This window comes from Schistocerca serialis, chromosome 2, assembly GCF_023864345.2.
Source record: "Schistocerca serialis cubense isolate TAMUIC-IGC-003099 chromosome 2, iqSchSeri2.2, whole genome shotgun sequence".
NCBI lineage: Eukaryota > Metazoa > Arthropoda > Insecta > Orthoptera > Acrididae > Schistocerca > Schistocerca serialis.
This window is the reverse complement of record NC_064639.1, coordinates 132,820,155-132,838,388: the sequence shown is the minus strand read 5'-3', so window position 1 is coordinate 132,838,388 and position 18,234 is coordinate 132,820,155. Positions and strand designations below refer to the sequence as shown.

Genomic DNA, 18,234 nt, shown 5'->3' with positions numbered 1-18,234 from the left:
TAGAGGGTTGCGGAAGGGCTCCTCTCAATGAATGCAGGTCAAACAAAAGACTAGGGTAGACATAGTTGTATATTGTCATACCTTTGTTGAAAAAGAACCAGAGTTCCAACCGCTGATAGAAAGCGCTAAAGCATAAACCGTTATGGGGACTGGAAGCTGGCTGAGATCAGAGATAACTAAGATGAAGATTTACGAAGGACCTGAATGTGCCCAGAAAGTATAGATGAAGTTTAGTTGGTGATGGCTTGTTTATCTGTTAATGACACTGAAGTAGATAGTTGTTGCAAGGCAGTATAGGTAGAGGCTTCTTTCACAGACATCCCGACTCAGATGACACAGCAGCTGAAGGGTTCAAAGAAAATTTGAGTTTCATTTCGAGTAGTTACCCGAGTCACACAGTTACAGCTGGAAGTGACTTCAGTCTACCCTCAATACGTTAGCGTATGTACATGTTTAAAATCGGTGGTAGGCACAATGCTTTGTCCGATATTGTATTATATTCCTTCTTCGAAAATTATTCTGAGCAATTAGTTCGAGAGGCCACACAGGATAATTACATCTTGCAATAACATACTGGACCTCTTAGAAATAAAAATTCTGAGAAAACATAGAGCATCGTGATGTATATATAGGGATCAGTGACCACAAGGTCGTTGTGCGATACTGCGTGCCATAACGTCCAAATCCACAAAAAATAAAGGCAGAAATACATCTGTTTAAAACAGCATATAAAAATTTGGTTGACAGATTTCTAAGAGGCAATTTATATTCCTTCCAAGCTAACTTTGTAAACCTAGAGCAGATGTGTCAATGAAATACCATTCATGGCAGTTGAATGATTTACCAAGGACATAAATGTGTTCTGAATGGATATATGAAATTCAGTTGATGGTGGGGTGTTTATTGCTGCTGGAAGTAGATTATCTTGTAGTGAAGCTGAAGCGGATAGGTGATGCGAGTTATATAGGCAAAGGCTACGCTCGTCAACCAGAATAAATTAATAATTGGTTTCTTCCATCGACACCCCAACTCAGATGAAATAGCAGCTGAAAGGTTCAAGGAAAATCTGAGTCTAATTTCGAATAGGTACCCGACACACCCAAGTACAATTGGAGGTGATTCCAGTCTACCCTCCTCATGTCAGCGGATGTGTTCGTGTTTCAGGATGGCTCACAATGCGTGGAGTCACAGGCTCTCGCAACAACTAGGGAAGTGTGTAAGACAACCGCTCATAGGTGTACATGTTTATGATTCGAAGAATCTATTTTTCTGGGCTACTCTCGTACGACATGATCACTCACACATAATGGAGACTTTGTCAGTTGTACTAAGCCGTAAATCTGTGTGTGAAAGTGGACTTTCAAGGGCTCGATCAGGTTTTTTTTTCCCTGTTCTTATTCTTTCCTCGATCTTCTTGCCATACTCCTATGCGTACTGTTATACAATTATTCGCGTTACTGATAGAGAGTTTCGCTTATCGGATTAAGCTGTTAGGTGGATATATGAACTGCGGATTGAGAGACGTTTGTGCACAGGATTCCTCAGCACCGGGGACGAGGTGATCCCCGGCAACGCAGGGCTGAAGGATCAGCTGCTGGCCCTGCGCTGGCTCCAGCAGAACCTCGCGGCGTTCGGCGGTGACCCGGCGAAGGTGACCATTGGCGGCGAGAGCGCTGATGGCGCATCTGTCTCCCACCACCTCATAGCACCCAGCTCCGCAGGTGGGTGAAGGACAGTTTTTATTCAGTTCCCATGTTGTCTTGACAAGGGATACGGAAAAGAGGCAATTTACGTAGAGTATTTGCTACTGAGTCATTGGATTTATTACGCCACCGGCTAAGTAGAGCATTTATAAATTGCAAAACTGACGTTCGTGTAAATTTTACTTAACAATTTTTCGAATTTTAACAGCAGAAAATAAACAACTACATCGTTATTTCGTTGGGCCTACTGATTACATAATTGCCATGTTTGTAAGGGGTAAGTTTAGATCGACTTGTCAACGTAATTAGTTCGGCGTAACGTTTACAAAAGCAATTTTTGTTTCACTACATTCACGGACACGTTGAAATTAATAATGTTAATGAAATAGCCGACTATGCTGTCGGCGTAATAGCCCAATCAACAGAGACCAAAAAAGGTCCAATATCTGGAATAGGTCGTGTAGACGGAAATTTTTGTACAATGGCAGGAGGGAGAGCTACGAACAACATACTAGAAATCCTGAGTGGTGAGAGATGAGCGTGGGGGGTGTAAATGCGTTTGAAGGTCACTTTCGAACGTTTTTCTTCAACAACTCGAAAACCGTGGCCTCCGTCGAAATCTATCCCGTACAAACGTTAACTGCATTAAATTTCCTACGAAAAGGTTCTCTTCATTTTTTCTGTGGCGCTAATAGTTTTCACGTAGCGAGCGAGAGTAAATGAAAATCTCGCAAGTGCTTTTGGAAGGTGAAATATATCATTGCGGGCTGCATAAAACGACATCGGTAAGGGCAGCTCACCCACCATGCATAAAATAATAGCCGGCCGCGGTGGTCTAGTGGTTCTAGGCGCTCAGTCTGGAACCGCGCGACTGCTACGGTCGCAGGTTCGAATCCTGCCTCGGGCATGGATGTGTGTGATGCCCTTAGGTTAGTTAGGTTTAAGTAGTTCTAACTTCTAGGGGACTGATGACCACAGATGTTAAGTCCCATAGTGCTCAGAGCCATTTGAACCATAAAATAATATACCGCATGAACGAGTCCACTTAGGAATGAAATGACTCCTTTAAACTTTAGACTATAATCAGAATGATTAGCACACCCGTAAATGGCACAAGGTGCCATTTTGTATCTTGCACCAGACACTAATATTAGGTATATATGAAGACAGTAACTGTTCTCGAAAGAACAGATACCACTGATGACCGTGCAGCTTCTCTAGAATAAATGATAATTAACTGAAACCCTCAGCTGCCGACAGGTGTTGTTGATATACCTCGGTGGGCACAGCTGAAAATGTGTACCCCAACCGGGACTCGAACTCGGGATCGCCTGCTTACATGGCATGGTCTATCCATTTTTTTTTTCGGTATTGTTCGTTGCGTTTGGTCTGGGGTGACATCACAAGACATCCATTCAAGTTGATCGTTGATTCCTTTTACTCAGTTTTTTTATTACAGAGGGCGAGCAGCCCTCTAACCGAACACGCTGAGCTACCATGGCGGCGTCCATCTGAGCCACCGAGGACAATAGCGCGACAGCAGGGACTTATCCCTTGCACGCTTCCCGTGACACCCACATTCCCAACTGTCCACAATCGGCATACGTAATGTACCTTATAGATATTTGCCCACCCACTCATTACTCGCGCACACTAAGGTGACGATTCCCGTAAGAGTTAGAGCAACCTGTGCGCATTCGCACAGACGAAGGTCAATGGCTGGGTAGCCATTTAGCTATATATGAAGGCAGTAACTGTTCTCGAAAGAACAGATACCATTGATGACCGTGCAGCTTCTCTAGAATAAATGGTAATTAATTGAAACCCTCAGCTGTCGACAGGTGTTGTTTGTATACCTCGATGGGGACAGCCGAAAAGGTGTGCCCGATTTTCAGCTGTCCCCATCGAGGTATATCAGCAACACCTGTCGACAGCTGATGGTTTCAATTAATTATGATTTATTTTACTAACAGTAGGGGCAACTAACATGGCGGACGTCGACTTCAAGTCTGTGACGTCATGACAACTCCGCTTATTGCACGTCCATGGGAGTGCACAACTATTTTAGTATCAGTGATTGAATTTCAGAGATTAAAACCTTCACACTTAGGAAGCTTTCTATTTCAACATGAGGTAGTCTCAGAAAAATACGGATTTATAACAGATTTTATCTTTCTTTTGTCCAAACTCTGTGTCTCCAGTTTTCACCGTAGCCCTGGGAAAAATGCCATGTAATTTGGCATGTTCCAATCATCAATGAGAAAAATGAACCCAGCATTGATTATTTGTTAATTGGTGAGTGTTTTGTCTCTCTAACCAAAATTTGTAAATGAATCTAACTCTATTTCCACTCTCTGCAACCTGTGTGAAGGAATAATAAGGGACGCTTCTTGTTCTTAATTTTTGTCGTATGTTCGCAACAGATGTTCTAAATGGGTAATGTTACAGTATATTCGTGAATAAAACCGGGCCAGGAAGACTTTTCTGGTCTTAAATGCATATTTGATCGACTAGTGCGACGCATTTCGCCTCGTTAATATAACGTTGTTTTATTTATAAGTTTCGAATATCCAGCAGGAGAAGTAGCCTATGTGATATGAAAAGATGCTTTCCTAATGCAGCATTTTCCTTAATACTGACTGACGGAAGTGATGTTTGTTCTTTGTACTGATCCTGAAATTTCTGAGGACATATTTTACCGTGTGTGGTCGGTCTCCAATCTTTCCTTCTCGCAGCATTCACTCAGAGAGTGAAGTTATTAGCGAATGCGAATGTGAAATAATCTGGGTTAAGTATCAAAGGTGGGTCAGATATGATAGTCGGATGCTTCTATAGACCACCTGCATCAGCAACCGTAGTAGTTGAGCGCCTCAGAGAGAACCTGCAGAACGTCGTGAAGAAGTTTCGTGATCATACTATTGTAATAGGGGGAGACTTCAATCTACCAGGTATAGAATGGGATAGTCACACAATCAGAACTGGAGCCAGGGACAGAGACTCTTGTGACACTATCCTGACTGCCTTGTCCGAGAATTACTTCGAGCAGATAGTTAGAGAACCAACTCGTGAAGCTAACGTTTTAGACCTCATAGCAACAAATAGACCGGTACTTTTCGACTCCGTGAATGTAGAAGAGGGTATCAGTGATCATAAGTCAGTGGTTGCATCAATGACTACAAGTGTAATAAGAAATGCCAAGAAAGGAAGGAAAATATATTTGCTTAACAAGAGTGATAGGGCACAAATCGCAGAATATCTGAGTGACCACCATCAAACGTTCATTTCTGAGGAAGAGGATGTGGAACAAAAATGGAAAAAATTCAGAAACATCGTCCAGTACGCCTTAGATAAGTTCGTACCGACTAAGGTCCAAAGCGAGGGGAAAGATCCACCGTGGTATAACAATCATGTACGAAAGGTACTACGGAAACAAAGAAAGCTTCATCATAGGTTTAAGAGTAGTCGAATCATAGCTGATAAGGAAAAGCTGAACGAAGCGAAAAAGAGCGTAAAGAGAGCAATGAGAGAAGCATTCAACGAATTCGAACATAAAACATTGGCAAACAATCTAAACAAGAACCCTAAAAAGTTTTGGTCATATGTAAAATCGGTAAGCGGATCTAAATCCCCTATTCAGTCACTCGTTGACCACGATGGCACCGAAACAGAGGACGACCGAAGAAAGGCAGAAATACTGAATTCAGTGTTCCGAAACTGTTTCACTGCGGAAAATCGTAACACGGTCCCTGACTTCAGCCGTCGCACGGACGCCAAAATGGAAAATATTGAAATAAACGATATCGGAATTGAAAAACAACTGCTATCACTTAGTAGCGGAAAAGCATCCGGACCAGACGAGATACCCTTAAGATTCTACAGTGATTATGCTAAAGAACTTGCCCCCTTTCTATCAGCAATTTATCGTAGATCGCTGGAAGAACGTAAAGTACCTAGCGACTGGAAGAAAGCGCAGGTCGTTCCCATTTTCAAGAAGGGTCATAAATCAGATGCGAATAATTATAGGCCTATTTCGCTTACGTCAATCTGTTGTAGAATAATGGAACATGTTTTGTGTTCTCGTATTATGACGTTCTTAGATAATACAAATCTCCTTCATCATAACCAACATGGATTCCGCAAACAGAGATCATGTGAAACTCAGCTCGCCCTATTTGCCCAAGAAATTCACAGTGCCGTAGACACTGGCGAGCAGATTGATGCCGTATTCCTGGACTTCAGGAAGGCATTTGATACGATTCCGCACTTACGTTTAGTGAAAAAAATACGAGCTTACGGAATATCGGACCAGGTTTGTGATTGGATTCAGGATTTCCTAGAAGAAAGAACACAACATGTCATTCTTAACGGTTCAAAATCTGCAGATGTAGAGGTAATTTCGGGAGTACCGCAGGGAAGCGTGATAGGACCTTTATTGTTTACAATATACATAAATGACTTAGTTGACAACATCGGTAGCTCCGTGAGGCTATTTGCAGATGACACGGTTGTCTACAAGAAAGTAGCAACATCAGAAGACTCGTACGTACTCCAGGAGGACCTGCAGAGGATTAATGCATGGTGCGACAGCTGGCAGCTTTTCCTAAACGTAGAGAAATGTAATATAATGCGCATACATAGGGGCAGAAATCCATTCCAGTACGACTATGCCATAGGTGGTAGGTCATTGGAAGCGGTAACGACCGTAAAATACTTAGGAGTTACTATCCGGAGCGATCTGAAGTGGAATGATCACATAAAACAAATAGTGGGAAAAGCAGGCGCCAGGTTGAGATTCATAGGAAGAATTCTAAGAAAATGTGACTCATCGACGAAAGAAGTAGCTTACAAAACGCTTGTTCGTCCGATTCTTGAGTATTGCTCATCAGTATGGGACCCTTACCAGGTTGGATTAATAGAAGAGATAGACATGATCCAGCGAAAAGCAGCGCGATTCGTCATGGGGACATTTAGTCAGCGCGAGAGCGTTACGGAGATGCTGAACAAGCTCCAGTGGCGGACACTTCAAGAAAGGCGTTACGCAATACGGAGAGGTTTATTATCGAAATTACGAGAGAGCACATTCCGGGAAGAGATGGGCAACATATTACTACCGCCCACATATATCTCGCGTAATGATCACAACGAAAAGATCCGAGAAATTAGAGCAAATACGGAGACTTACAAGCAGTCGTTCTTCCCACGCACAATTCGTGAATGGAACAGGGAAGGGGGGATCAGATAGTGGTACAATAAGTACCCTCCGCCACACACCGCAAGGTGGCTCGCGGAGTATAGATGTAGATGTAGATGTAGAGAGTTTTACGAGCTGGATGGATAGGAAATCTAAAGTCAAACGACAGAAATAAAACCACTACACTAAAAGTAAACATCGCAACTAAATGTCACGCATATAACAGAAAATATAGCCTGAACGACTCGATTTATGAATAAGATTTGTTTGCTTTACAATTTAGACTATAATCAGAATGATTAGTACATCCGTAAATGACGCAAGCTGGCATTTTGAATGAAAACAGTTCCACGAGAAGTTAATGTTAGGGACAGCTAACATGGCGTACGTTGGGTTCAAGTGTGTCACATCATGACAACTCCCTTATTATACCTCCATGGGAACATTTGATTCTTTTAGTGACCGTACATGGGCTTCGTTAACAGATCCCTCAGAGTTGGGAGGCTCTCCTTGAACGTGAGGTAGTCTTAGCAAATTCGGATTCATAACAGTGTTTTACTGCTCTGTGGCTTTAAACCCATCTCTTTATAATGTTAGACTGTTTTATGACTAAAGATCATTCTTCTTTTAACCCACAAGGGGGGCCACGATGTTGGGATCACAGATTTACTTCAAACTTTGTACACCTTTAGTAGGCCGTTAAAACAACATGATGTGCAAGCAGCAAGATGTGTTACTCTGGCAATTCCGAGAAAATCGCAAGAGAAGTTTTACGTGTCTATTATGTAACTGATGTGTCTATGCTTGGGTGCCGGACATTAAAATTAATGGTGGTCAAGTGGTTAGCGTTCGAAAGTAATAGGACGTACGTGTACGACGCGACTGTTCGACTCCCGCACAAATCTTGATTTTTGTAGTACAAGTGTAAATTATGTGAAATTAAAAAAAAAGTGCACCTACACTATTCGTTCTTGCTACATTAGTTACGTCTCACCGCTATGCAGGTCAGCTGCCAAATGGGACCTGCGTCTGTGTGTCTGCAGCTCGAAGCGTCCAGGTGGAAAGTAGTTCCCGGTATCTCACCACAGGCACACATTTTTAGGAAAACTCTATACGTTTCTTCATTTACTTGTCGATAGTCATAAATATGTTTGTTGTTTGAAACGTCCCCTTAGAAAAATTTATTAATTACTGTACCGGTTAACCCCTTACTTTATTTGATTTTCAAACAGCTGAGCAAAACTGAACGTACTCAGACATTTCTCTCTTAACTTATTCTGATCAACACTAAACTGACACACAATATTTTTAGCGCAACGCAATCTGACTTCCAATAATCCCTACAAAAGAATGGCCCTGACTAACAATAGCCTATACCTTTCATGAATCAGTTACCTCACAAAAATCTTCGTTACTCGAACTACTGCAATACAGCGAGCGCCAATATTGCCAGCCAAATAAAACTAACTACTGAAGGCACTAACTACTGATAGGCATAGTTAGCAAATGAAAGATTTTTATAGAGAACAAACAATGTATTTACCTTAATAATATTCAAAAGTCATCATATATATATATATATATATATATATATATATATATATATATATCAGTTCATGATATACAGTATCACAAATTTACTCTTTCTGATGGACACACGTCCAGATCGTCCGCTCTCAAAATTCTGCCATCCCTCTCCCGACATCCACCACTGCTGGCGGCTCACCTCCAACTGCGCAACGCTACGCGCTGTTCACATCCAACTGCCCAACACTACAATAGCAAATGTTCCAACAATTCAAACCAGCCACAGACTTCACACAGCACAGTCAGTGATTTTGATATGGAGCGCTACGTGGCGTTACCAACACAAAAACCCAAACAGCCTACTTACATGTTCTAATAATTAAATTTAATTAAAATAGTAAGCATCAAATAACCTGAAATTCACTAAGACTTTTTTAATTATATTACTTCTCAAATATCATCTACATTAAATAATATGACCAAAGATGAAAACAATATAGATTAAAAATTAAGTTTGAGTGGGAGTCGATTCATCGACTGATCCATATTCGTTGCACTAGAGACGAACGCTAACAACTTGACCACCATGAACTCTGAGATTCATCTCCTACGCACAAAACATCCCTTACATAACTGACGCGTAAACCTTCTCTTGCGATCTTCTCAGAATTTCCAGAGTAGTGCACCTTACTGCTTCCACATTATTTTGTTTTAATGCCCTATTAAAGGTGTGGAAAATTTGAAGTAAACCTGTGATCCCACAGTCGTGGCCTCCCCTTGTCAGTAATGTACAATGCACCATACGGTGTTCCAAATGAGTGACAAAATAGCTGAACTAGTTAATTTGCGAAAGTGACTTCCAACAGGATTTTACCGGGCGACGACGATAGAGAGCGGTGACACAGTGTCCCCCTTCAGCGTGTCGACCGTCGCGCGGCAGAAGCCATTCCGCCTGGGAGAGGTCCTGGGATTCTCAGCCAACGACTCCAGGCAGCTGCTGGAGTTCCTGAGGACGCGAAAGTGACTTCCAACAGGATTTTACCGGGCGACGACGATAGAGAGCGGTGACACAGTGTCCCCCTTCAGCGTGTCGACCGTCGCGCGGCAGAAGCCATTCCGCCTGGGAGAGGTCCTGGGATTCTCAGCCAACGACTCCAGGCAGCTGCTGGAGTTCCTGAGGACGCAGGACGCTCACGAACTCGCCGCACACGACCGAGAGCTGCTGCTCGACCTGGTGAGTACTCTGCCTGCACGGCTGTCTGCGAACACTACAGGCAATAAGGGGACGATCAGACAGTCCTCTCTTTTTTTATACGCGTTAATCTTTCTGATGGTTTGATATCATCCACCAGTTATACCCTACTCCTGCTGCTACTTTCATCCTTGCGCAGCGACTATACTCAGCCTTCTCATAATCTTACTCGAGCACTCTAATACACTGAAGAGACAAAGAAACTGGTACACCTGCATAAGATCGAGCACGCAAAAGTGCCGAAACACGACGTGGCGTGGACTCAACCAATGTCTGAAGTAGTGCTGGAGGGAAATGACTCCATGAATCCTGCAGGACTGTCCATAAATCCGTAAGACTACAACGATGTGGAGATCTCCTGTGAACAGCACGTTGCAAGCCATCCCAAATATGCTCAATAATGTTCATGTCTGGGGAGTTTGGTGTTTAAACTCAGACGAGTGTTCCCGGAGTCACTCCGTAGCAATTCTGGGCGTTTGGGGTAATGCATTGTCCTGCTGGAATTGCTCAAGTCCGTCGGAATACACAATGGACATGAATGGATGCAGGTGATGAGAGAGGATGATTACTTACGTGTCAGAATCATAACTAGACGTATCAGGGCTCCCATATCACTCCTACTGTGCACGCCCCACACCATTACAGAGCGTCCACCAGCTTGAACAGTGCACTGCTGACATGTAGGGTCCATGAATTCGTGGGGTTGTCTCCATACCCGTCCACATTCATCAGGTGGATACAATTTGAAACGAGACTCCTCTGACCGGCCAATATGTTTCCAGTCATCAACAGTCCAATGTCGGTGTTGACGGGCCCAGGCAAGGCGTGAAGCTTTGTGCCGTGTAGTCATAAAGGGTCCGAAAGCCTATGTCGATGATGTTTGATTGAATGGGTCGCACTCTGGCACTTGTTGATGGCCCAGCATTGAAATCTGCAGCAATTTGCGCAAGGGTTGCACTTTTGTCACGTTGAACGATTCTCTTCAGTCGTCGTTGGTCCCGTTCTTGCAGTATCTTTTTCCGGTCGGAGATTTGATGTTTTACGGGATTCCTGATATTCATGGAACACTTGTGAAATGGTCATACGGGAAAATCCCCGTTTCATCGCTACCTGGGAGATGCTGTGTCCCATTGCTCGTGCTCCGACTGTAACACCACGTTTAAAGGCACTTAAATCTTGTAGCAGCAGTAACCGATCTAACAACTGCGCCATACACGTCTTGTCCTGTATAGACGTTACTGATTGCAGCACCGTATTCTGCCTGCCTGTTTATTTCTGTATTTGAATACGCATGCCTATACCAGTTTCTTTGGTGTTTTAGTGTATTTTCTTGCTGGCATAATTTTTCCCCATAGCCTGTCAGGTCAACTATTTACAGATGATTTGGCGTATGGTCCAACACCTTATTCCCTTTTCTGGAAAATATTTTTTCCTCTTCTGTAGTATCTCATACACACTTTAAATGATCTATGTATCGGAACATCAAGAGCTCGCAGTTGTGAAGTAAGTCCTCCCGGAATAACAGCAAGCTCTGTATTTCCCTGTTTCAATTTCTCTTTCACATAATTTTTCAAATGACTGCTAAACTGATCTAGCACAAGAAGAGAACTCTTCTTCAACAAAGCACCTTTCCTTCTCTCCCACATTCGTTAACCAATAATTTCATACCAGCCTCATCCATCCAACCCTTGTTATGTACGTGAACAACAACACCTGGCGGTATTTCAGAAGATTTTGGCATTGTTTTGAGCTTTAAAAGGATCATTAGATTAAATTTTTTACCGTCACCACCCCATGAAAGGAGAACAGGGTACTGCGTTTTTTCATGACCACTTGCTTTTTTTAGTTATAGTTTTAGCACCTTTCATGGCCACAGTTCTGTTACTCGCCACATCAAGTGTCAGAGGAATTTCGTCCATATTCCCTGTTTGGCTTAGTTCCACACTGGTTTTCTTTCGATGTTGAATAATAAAGCGATGGAAAGATAACATTTTCTCTTCATATTCTTGTGGAATTTTCTAAGATATTTTGGTTTTGGTTCGCATGCTCAGTCCATGATGATTCGTAAACCTGTAGCACCAACCAACTTCACCCTTAAAGTCTGTTAAGTTCCACTGTAGCGCTAGCTTACTAACGTGTATTTGAAGCATTTTTGTATTAATTGTAATGCCATTTCAACGGTGTTCTAGAATCCCTTTCAATAAATCTTTTAGTTTTGGCCATTTTGTATTCAGTCCTCTGTTTGCACATTTAGTCCTTCTCATTTTTTTCAGTTCTTATTAGCCTGCCAAATGCGAATGGTTTTTTCTGTTGGTGGAGGGCCGAAATACCGCTCAGCTGCTCCGTTTCCACGTTCTTCTACATATTCTATTACTCCCAATTTATAGCCCTCAAATTTTTTCCCATTTTTTCCATTACGAAACTAGCTACTAACGAAAATATTGTAGGCCCTGCTGTTATCAATAATACAAATCATGTTCAATTCAAGTTCACTGGCACCGTAGACTTGTAACGGTACCTTGAACGGCAATCGCTGCTAACGTTATGCCTCTGCGAGGAATTTTTGAAAGTTGTGACCGTGAGATAACCTAATGGAAACAGAGCAAACTGGGATTCGTTTCCGAAGTACTTGAGAGAGTATAAACAATAGTAAACGGTGGGTATGGAGCAGACGTTCTCCTAGCACAAAAGCAAGTCGTAACGTTACATATTAAAAAAAGTCGCCAGCCCTATTAGGCATTCATGTGTCAAGCAGAATGATAAAGCAGGAGGCAGTGCGAAGGCTAACCTATCCTTCCTTCACACACACACACACACACACACACACACACACACACACACACACACACACATACTTAACTCTTCCCTTATATCTGCTTACACTACAACATAGTAACCTAACCTTGCAGATAAATGTGCTACTAACTAGTACGTCAGATAAGCAAATGGCCAGTGAGATAGTAAACAGCAATACATGCCTCTCAACAACAAGCACCTTAAATGAACTAGGAGCAACAGTTTATAAAACCAAATACCGACACACATGAAACTAGTAGCAATACTGAACAGGGAAAAGCTTGAAATGATTCTGAATTGAAATCAGGGGGTTTACTAATGATCATAATCTATAACTTCATTGACTAATACAGGGTCTCTATGGCTGTGCACTAACCAACTTGCATTGCAATAGATAACACAATAAACAGTTCTTCCTTAAACTCAGTTTGAAGCAACTAAACTGAAAGTCTAACTACGCTGGCTCTGAAGGAGTCTTTGCGCTGCTCCATTAAATAACTAGGCTGGTACATGAGGACCCTCAAACTTTCGTGGTTTGAAGAACCATGCTCATTAACAAAACTACACCAGGATGTATGAGAAAATGTAAGTACTCTTATCATTAATTATTAGTTAAGTAAAGCACAACAAACTATAACTCTTTAAATAACAAATGTGCTTTCATAAGCAGTCTTTTGACCTACACAAAATTATGATTGCTGTGAAGATGACAACACAACGTTAAATTCAAGTTCAACTACTTTCTCATAATAAATTAGGAGTTGAGTTGATATGGGGGGGAAGAGACCAAACAGCGAGGTCATCGGTCTCATCGGGTTAGGGAAGGATGGCAAAGGAAGTCGGCCGTGCCCTTTCAAAGGAACCACCCCAGCATTTGCCTGAAGCGACTTAGGGAAATCACGGAAAACCTAAATCAGGATGGCCGGAAGCGGAATTGAACCGTCGTCCTCCCGAATGCGAGTCCAGTGTACTAGCCACTGCGCCACCTCGCCCGGTAATAAATTAGGACACTCGGAATTAAATTCAGTAGGATAGGAATCCTTCCCATGTTTGTCATTTGGGATAATCAAGCGTGTAAGATAGAGTTTTTAGTAACACCAAGATTATTATTAAAATGCCCGCCCGATTAGCCGAGTAGTCTACGCACGGCTTTCCGAAGTGGGAAGGACCGCCTGGTCCCCGGCACGAATCCGCCCGGTGGACTTGTGTCGAGGTCCGGTGAGCCGGCCCGTTTGTCGATGGTTTTTAGGAGGTTTTCCATCTGTATTAGCGAATGCGGGCTGGTTCCCCTTATTCTGTCTCAGTTACACTATGTCGGCGATTGCTGCGCAAACAAGTTCTCCACGTATGCGTACACCACCATTACTCTACCATGCAAACGTAGGGGTTACACTCGTCTGGTGTGAGTCGTTCCCTGAGGGGGGGGGGGGGGCACCGGATGCCGAACCACACAATAACCCTGAAAGAGTGGTTCGGTGTGGGGCGGCGGAGGGGTGAAGTGGACCGCGGTAGTCGTCGTGGGGTTGTGGACCACTGCGGCTGCGGCAGGGACGGAGCGTCTGCGTCTTTTCTAGGTCCCCGGTTAATATATAATACATACAATTACTGAAATTAAGCAGACTTCACAAATACCTGGTCCATTTACAGAGTGCCAAATACGAAACAATTCAGTGGAATGCTGGTGGCACTGATGGCGCAATTTGCGGTGGCTATTAACCTGGCGGCAATGCGGTCATGGCAGTACTGTTGGTCTCGGCCTATTAGTGGTCTTCTTGGCGTCGAAATAATATTTTTATAGGGCCAAAAACAATGCCATGATAATGGTGTCACCAAATTCAGCATCCGAGGCCCATAAATACTGCCCCTAAGCTCTTCTGGCCTCAAAACTCCAGGAGTATGAGCCACTATGATGCTCTGCTGCTAGCCAGGTGCTAACCACAGCACTGCTCCGGCCTGACTCCTTCCCCGTCACAAAGGACGAGTTGCCACTTGCGCGCCAACCACACCTTTTCCACTTCGCCAAGCTACTTCCTTAGCTGCGGGGCTTCTCTACATCTTTTACGTTTAACCTTACGTTCCATAATTACGGACCAAGTCATTTAGAGTACATTACATAACAATCATTTCAGTAGTCATTTAAACTGACAAGCATAATTTAAACAACGTCGTTCAAAAATTCACATAATTGAAACATGTATATATAGTCAAAGAATTTCCGTGACAGATCCACCATTACTACAAATTGACATAAAAATATCGATGCAGATAGAAAATAGGTCAAAAATAGGTGTTACAGACTGCAGTGACGCATCATAGGCTACACAATGTTCTCAGTTTGTGATGGCGGAAGGGAGACCGTGTTAGCAAGCTTGTGAATCCTCACCCCAACTCATCGTCGTCACATCGGTGTACTGTTGCTGCCCCAGATTTAAGACTGATGGGAATCTTAAATCAAACAGTGGACAGTTTTTTTTATTAATTTCGAGTATAAGACGCATCTGAATTTTTGATGAAATTTTTCGAAGAAAAAAGTGCGTGTTATAGTTCGTAAAATACGATAATATTACTGAGAGACTCATTGTGATTCTGAATCCGCACATGTAGACTTTCGAGAAGGTCTGACTGAGTTAGGCCCCTGTAAATTCAGTTGATGGCCTCCATAACAGCTTCAGGAATAGAGTTCTTGTGTTCAAAACACACTTCTCAAATTACAGCCTTCCGGAATTTGCACCTTGATTGACGTTCAGGTAGGCAAGTAGAATGTATCGTTTTTCTGTCAGTTGTGAGTTTTAAGGTGCAATGAAGTTTCGAAAAGTGGGTAACTACTGACGTCACTATATACCGCACGGCAGCTACTGTTGCTGTGGTTTGTGACACATTTTGATAGAAATAATTTCAACGTGTAACTCTGTGATTAGATGTTGTATTTGCTGATACCTGAGAACACTTTTTAGCAATGTACCGGTCTTACGTTGTTCCACAGGACGGACTGTCGGCCGTGGTGTGGGCGCCCGTGGTTGAGCCCGATTTGGAGGGAGCCTTCATCACAGAGATGCCCGCCGACAACCTCAGGGCAGGGCGTTTCAGCAAGGTGCCGCTGCTGGAGGGAGCAACCTCAGGAGAGGGGACCGACTTGCTGGGCCGTAAGCTGCTTACCTGAGTACTGGCGCCGCGCGTCCGTGCACTGGCGGTTTGCAATTCACAGAATCAACGTCATTGCATTCCCTCAGGACATGGGCTCTACATGGGCTCTAAAATGCATTCTTTAAGAGCTATGAGCAGTTGTTCGATAGAAGATGTGGTGTCACCGCCAGACACCACACTTGCTAGGTGGTAGCCTTTAAATCGGCCGCGGTCCGTTGGTATATGTCGCACCCGCGTGTCGTCACTGTCAGTGATTGCAGACCGAGCGCCGCCACACGGCAGGTCTAGAGAGACTTCCTAGCACTCGCCCCAGTTGTACAGCCGACTTTGCTAGCGATGGTTCACTGACAAATTATGCTCTCATTTGCCGAGACGCTAGTTAGCATAGCCTTCAGCTACGTAATTTGCTACGACCTAGCAAGGCGCCATTATCAATTGCTATTTATCTTGTGATGCATGTACCGTCAGACCGATGTTCACCAATTATGGATTAAAGTTAAGTATTCCCGCAGCTACGTACGTTCTTTGCTACTATAACTTCCTTTACCTGTTCCAGACCTCACGCCAGCCTGCGTGAACTTAAAGGCGTGCCTTTCGGCTACCCGTCATTGTGGATTGGCTGTCTTGCCAGTCCACAACAGAAGAGATGTGTTTAAGAGTACCATTGATGAATAAGTGCGCATAGGCCTTAATGTATGCACTTTAGAGCTCCTGGACGTTTATTCTTGTTTTGGTCCATACTAAGTCCTCCAAAAATATGGAAAGCTAAGAGCTTGTAGTAGACGAGGTCCACTGTCAGAAGTATCAGAACGATTATCCCTTTACAGACGAGGGCCCCTTACCCCAAATCCATACATTTACCATTCTACATCATCCCTGAATGTCTGTAACGTCATTACGGAATTTCGTTGCAGCTCTCACTTAATTCAAGCCCCTAAATGGATGACATCAACTGCATCTCTAACCATAGTAGGCAGTGAGGCCGATCACACGAGGATATGTATTGTACCTGGCACAGGTAAGGAATCTCTGTACACGCCTTCTCCCTTCTCTCTCCATTGCCAGTTAGCTCGAGGTACCTACCGTGCGGTCATGGTCTCCACCTCTTCACGCTTCGGGACCAGACTCCCCAGAGTTAACCTTCGATAGATTTCCTCGACCACCACAGGTCGGTGGCGAGATTAGCCAGGAAGAGTAAATTTCGCATTAGTCCTTATGGCCCTCAAATTTATATAGGTTTAAGAGCAAAGAAGATCATTTGCACATATATAAATTTGAGGCGTATTGTCCATGGCTGGAGATGAGATGGACAAGACCTCCTGTAGCAACTAAGTACTTCATTCTACTCCGCTTTACATTTGGCAGAACTGAGTTCACGCTGTTGCCAAGAAATGTATTTGTGCAAATACTCACTCTCCAAGACGAAAAAAGGAAGTCGCACCACGAAGATTTATCCAAATTAGACGGAAAACGATATATGTGATGTACATGTACAGACAAACAAATTATTACAACTTCGGAAAAATTGGATGATTTATTCGAGAGAAAGAAATTCACAAGCTGAGCTAGTCCATAATGTGTTGGTCTAGCTCTGGCCCTTATGAAAGTAGTTATTCCGCTTAGCATTGATACATAGAGTTGTTGGATGTCTTGTTAAGGGTTATCGTGCCATATTCTGTCCAATGGGCGCTTTAGATAGTCAAAATCCCGCGCTGATTCTAGATCCTTACCACAATGTCGCAAAGATTCTCAGTTGGGTAGAGATCCGACGACAATTCCTGACCAAGGTAGGGTTTGGCAAGCACCAAGACAAACGGTGGAAAGTCTGCGGACACATCTTCGCTGGTCATGAGGGCTCAGTTCTAAGCGGGACTCATCACTGAAGACAATTCTACAACAGTCAATGAGATTACAGGCCCAAGACTTGTCTGGAGACGCTCCAGACAGCGTTAGGACACCAATCTCACTGTTGCCAGCTATATGGACCGGCAACCGCGAGTAATGATCTGAGGTGCCATTTAATTTCGTAGCAGGACCACTTCGATTGTCATCTGTGGGACGCTTTTGAGCCACAGCGGAACGTCGACGATATTCTACGCCCCGTTTTGTTGTCCTTCGTGGCAACCCATCCTGGGCTTAAACCTCAGCATAAAGCACGCTCCACACGGCGAGAGTTTCTACTGCTTGTCTTCGTACTCGCCAAGCCGTACATTGGCCAGCAATGTCGCTGGATCGCTGCCCAGTTGAGAACGTTTGGAACAGTGTGAGCAGGGCCCTCCAACCAACTCAGGATTTTGACAATCTGACTCACCGTTGGGACAGAACCTGACACTGTATTCCTCAGGAGGACATCCAACAATTGTATCAACTAATGCCGCGCCGAATAGCTGCCTGAATAAGGGCCAGAGGTAGACCAACACGTTAGTGTCTTGCTCAGTTTATGAAGCTATTTCTCTTGAATGAATCATCCATTTCTTTCTGAAATAGTAATCATTTGTTTGTCAGTACATGCACGATACATCTGGGGATTTCCGTGCCGTTCGGATAATTCATTTATGGTGCATCTTTTCTTATCTTACAAGGAGACGGCACGACCGTGGGGTCGGGGATTTGTCCGCAAT

General features: G+C 43.6%; 1 protein-coding gene across 1 annotated transcript in view; it reads left to right on the top strand.

Annotated features, from left to right (window-relative positions):
- The window catches only part of LOC126455778 (venom carboxylesterase-6-like), a 46,894-nt gene that overhangs the window by 8,694 nt on the left and 19,966 nt on the right, over positions 1–18,234 (top strand). The window contains exons 2-4 of the mRNA XM_050091543.1: positions 1,536–1,721; positions 9,456–9,655; positions 15,453–15,612. Of these exons, the coding sequence (XP_049947500.1) occupies positions 1,536–1,721; positions 9,456–9,655; positions 15,453–15,612 (546 nt within the window). The remainder of the gene's footprint in view (positions 1–1,535; positions 1,722–9,455; positions 9,656–15,452; positions 15,613–18,234) is intronic.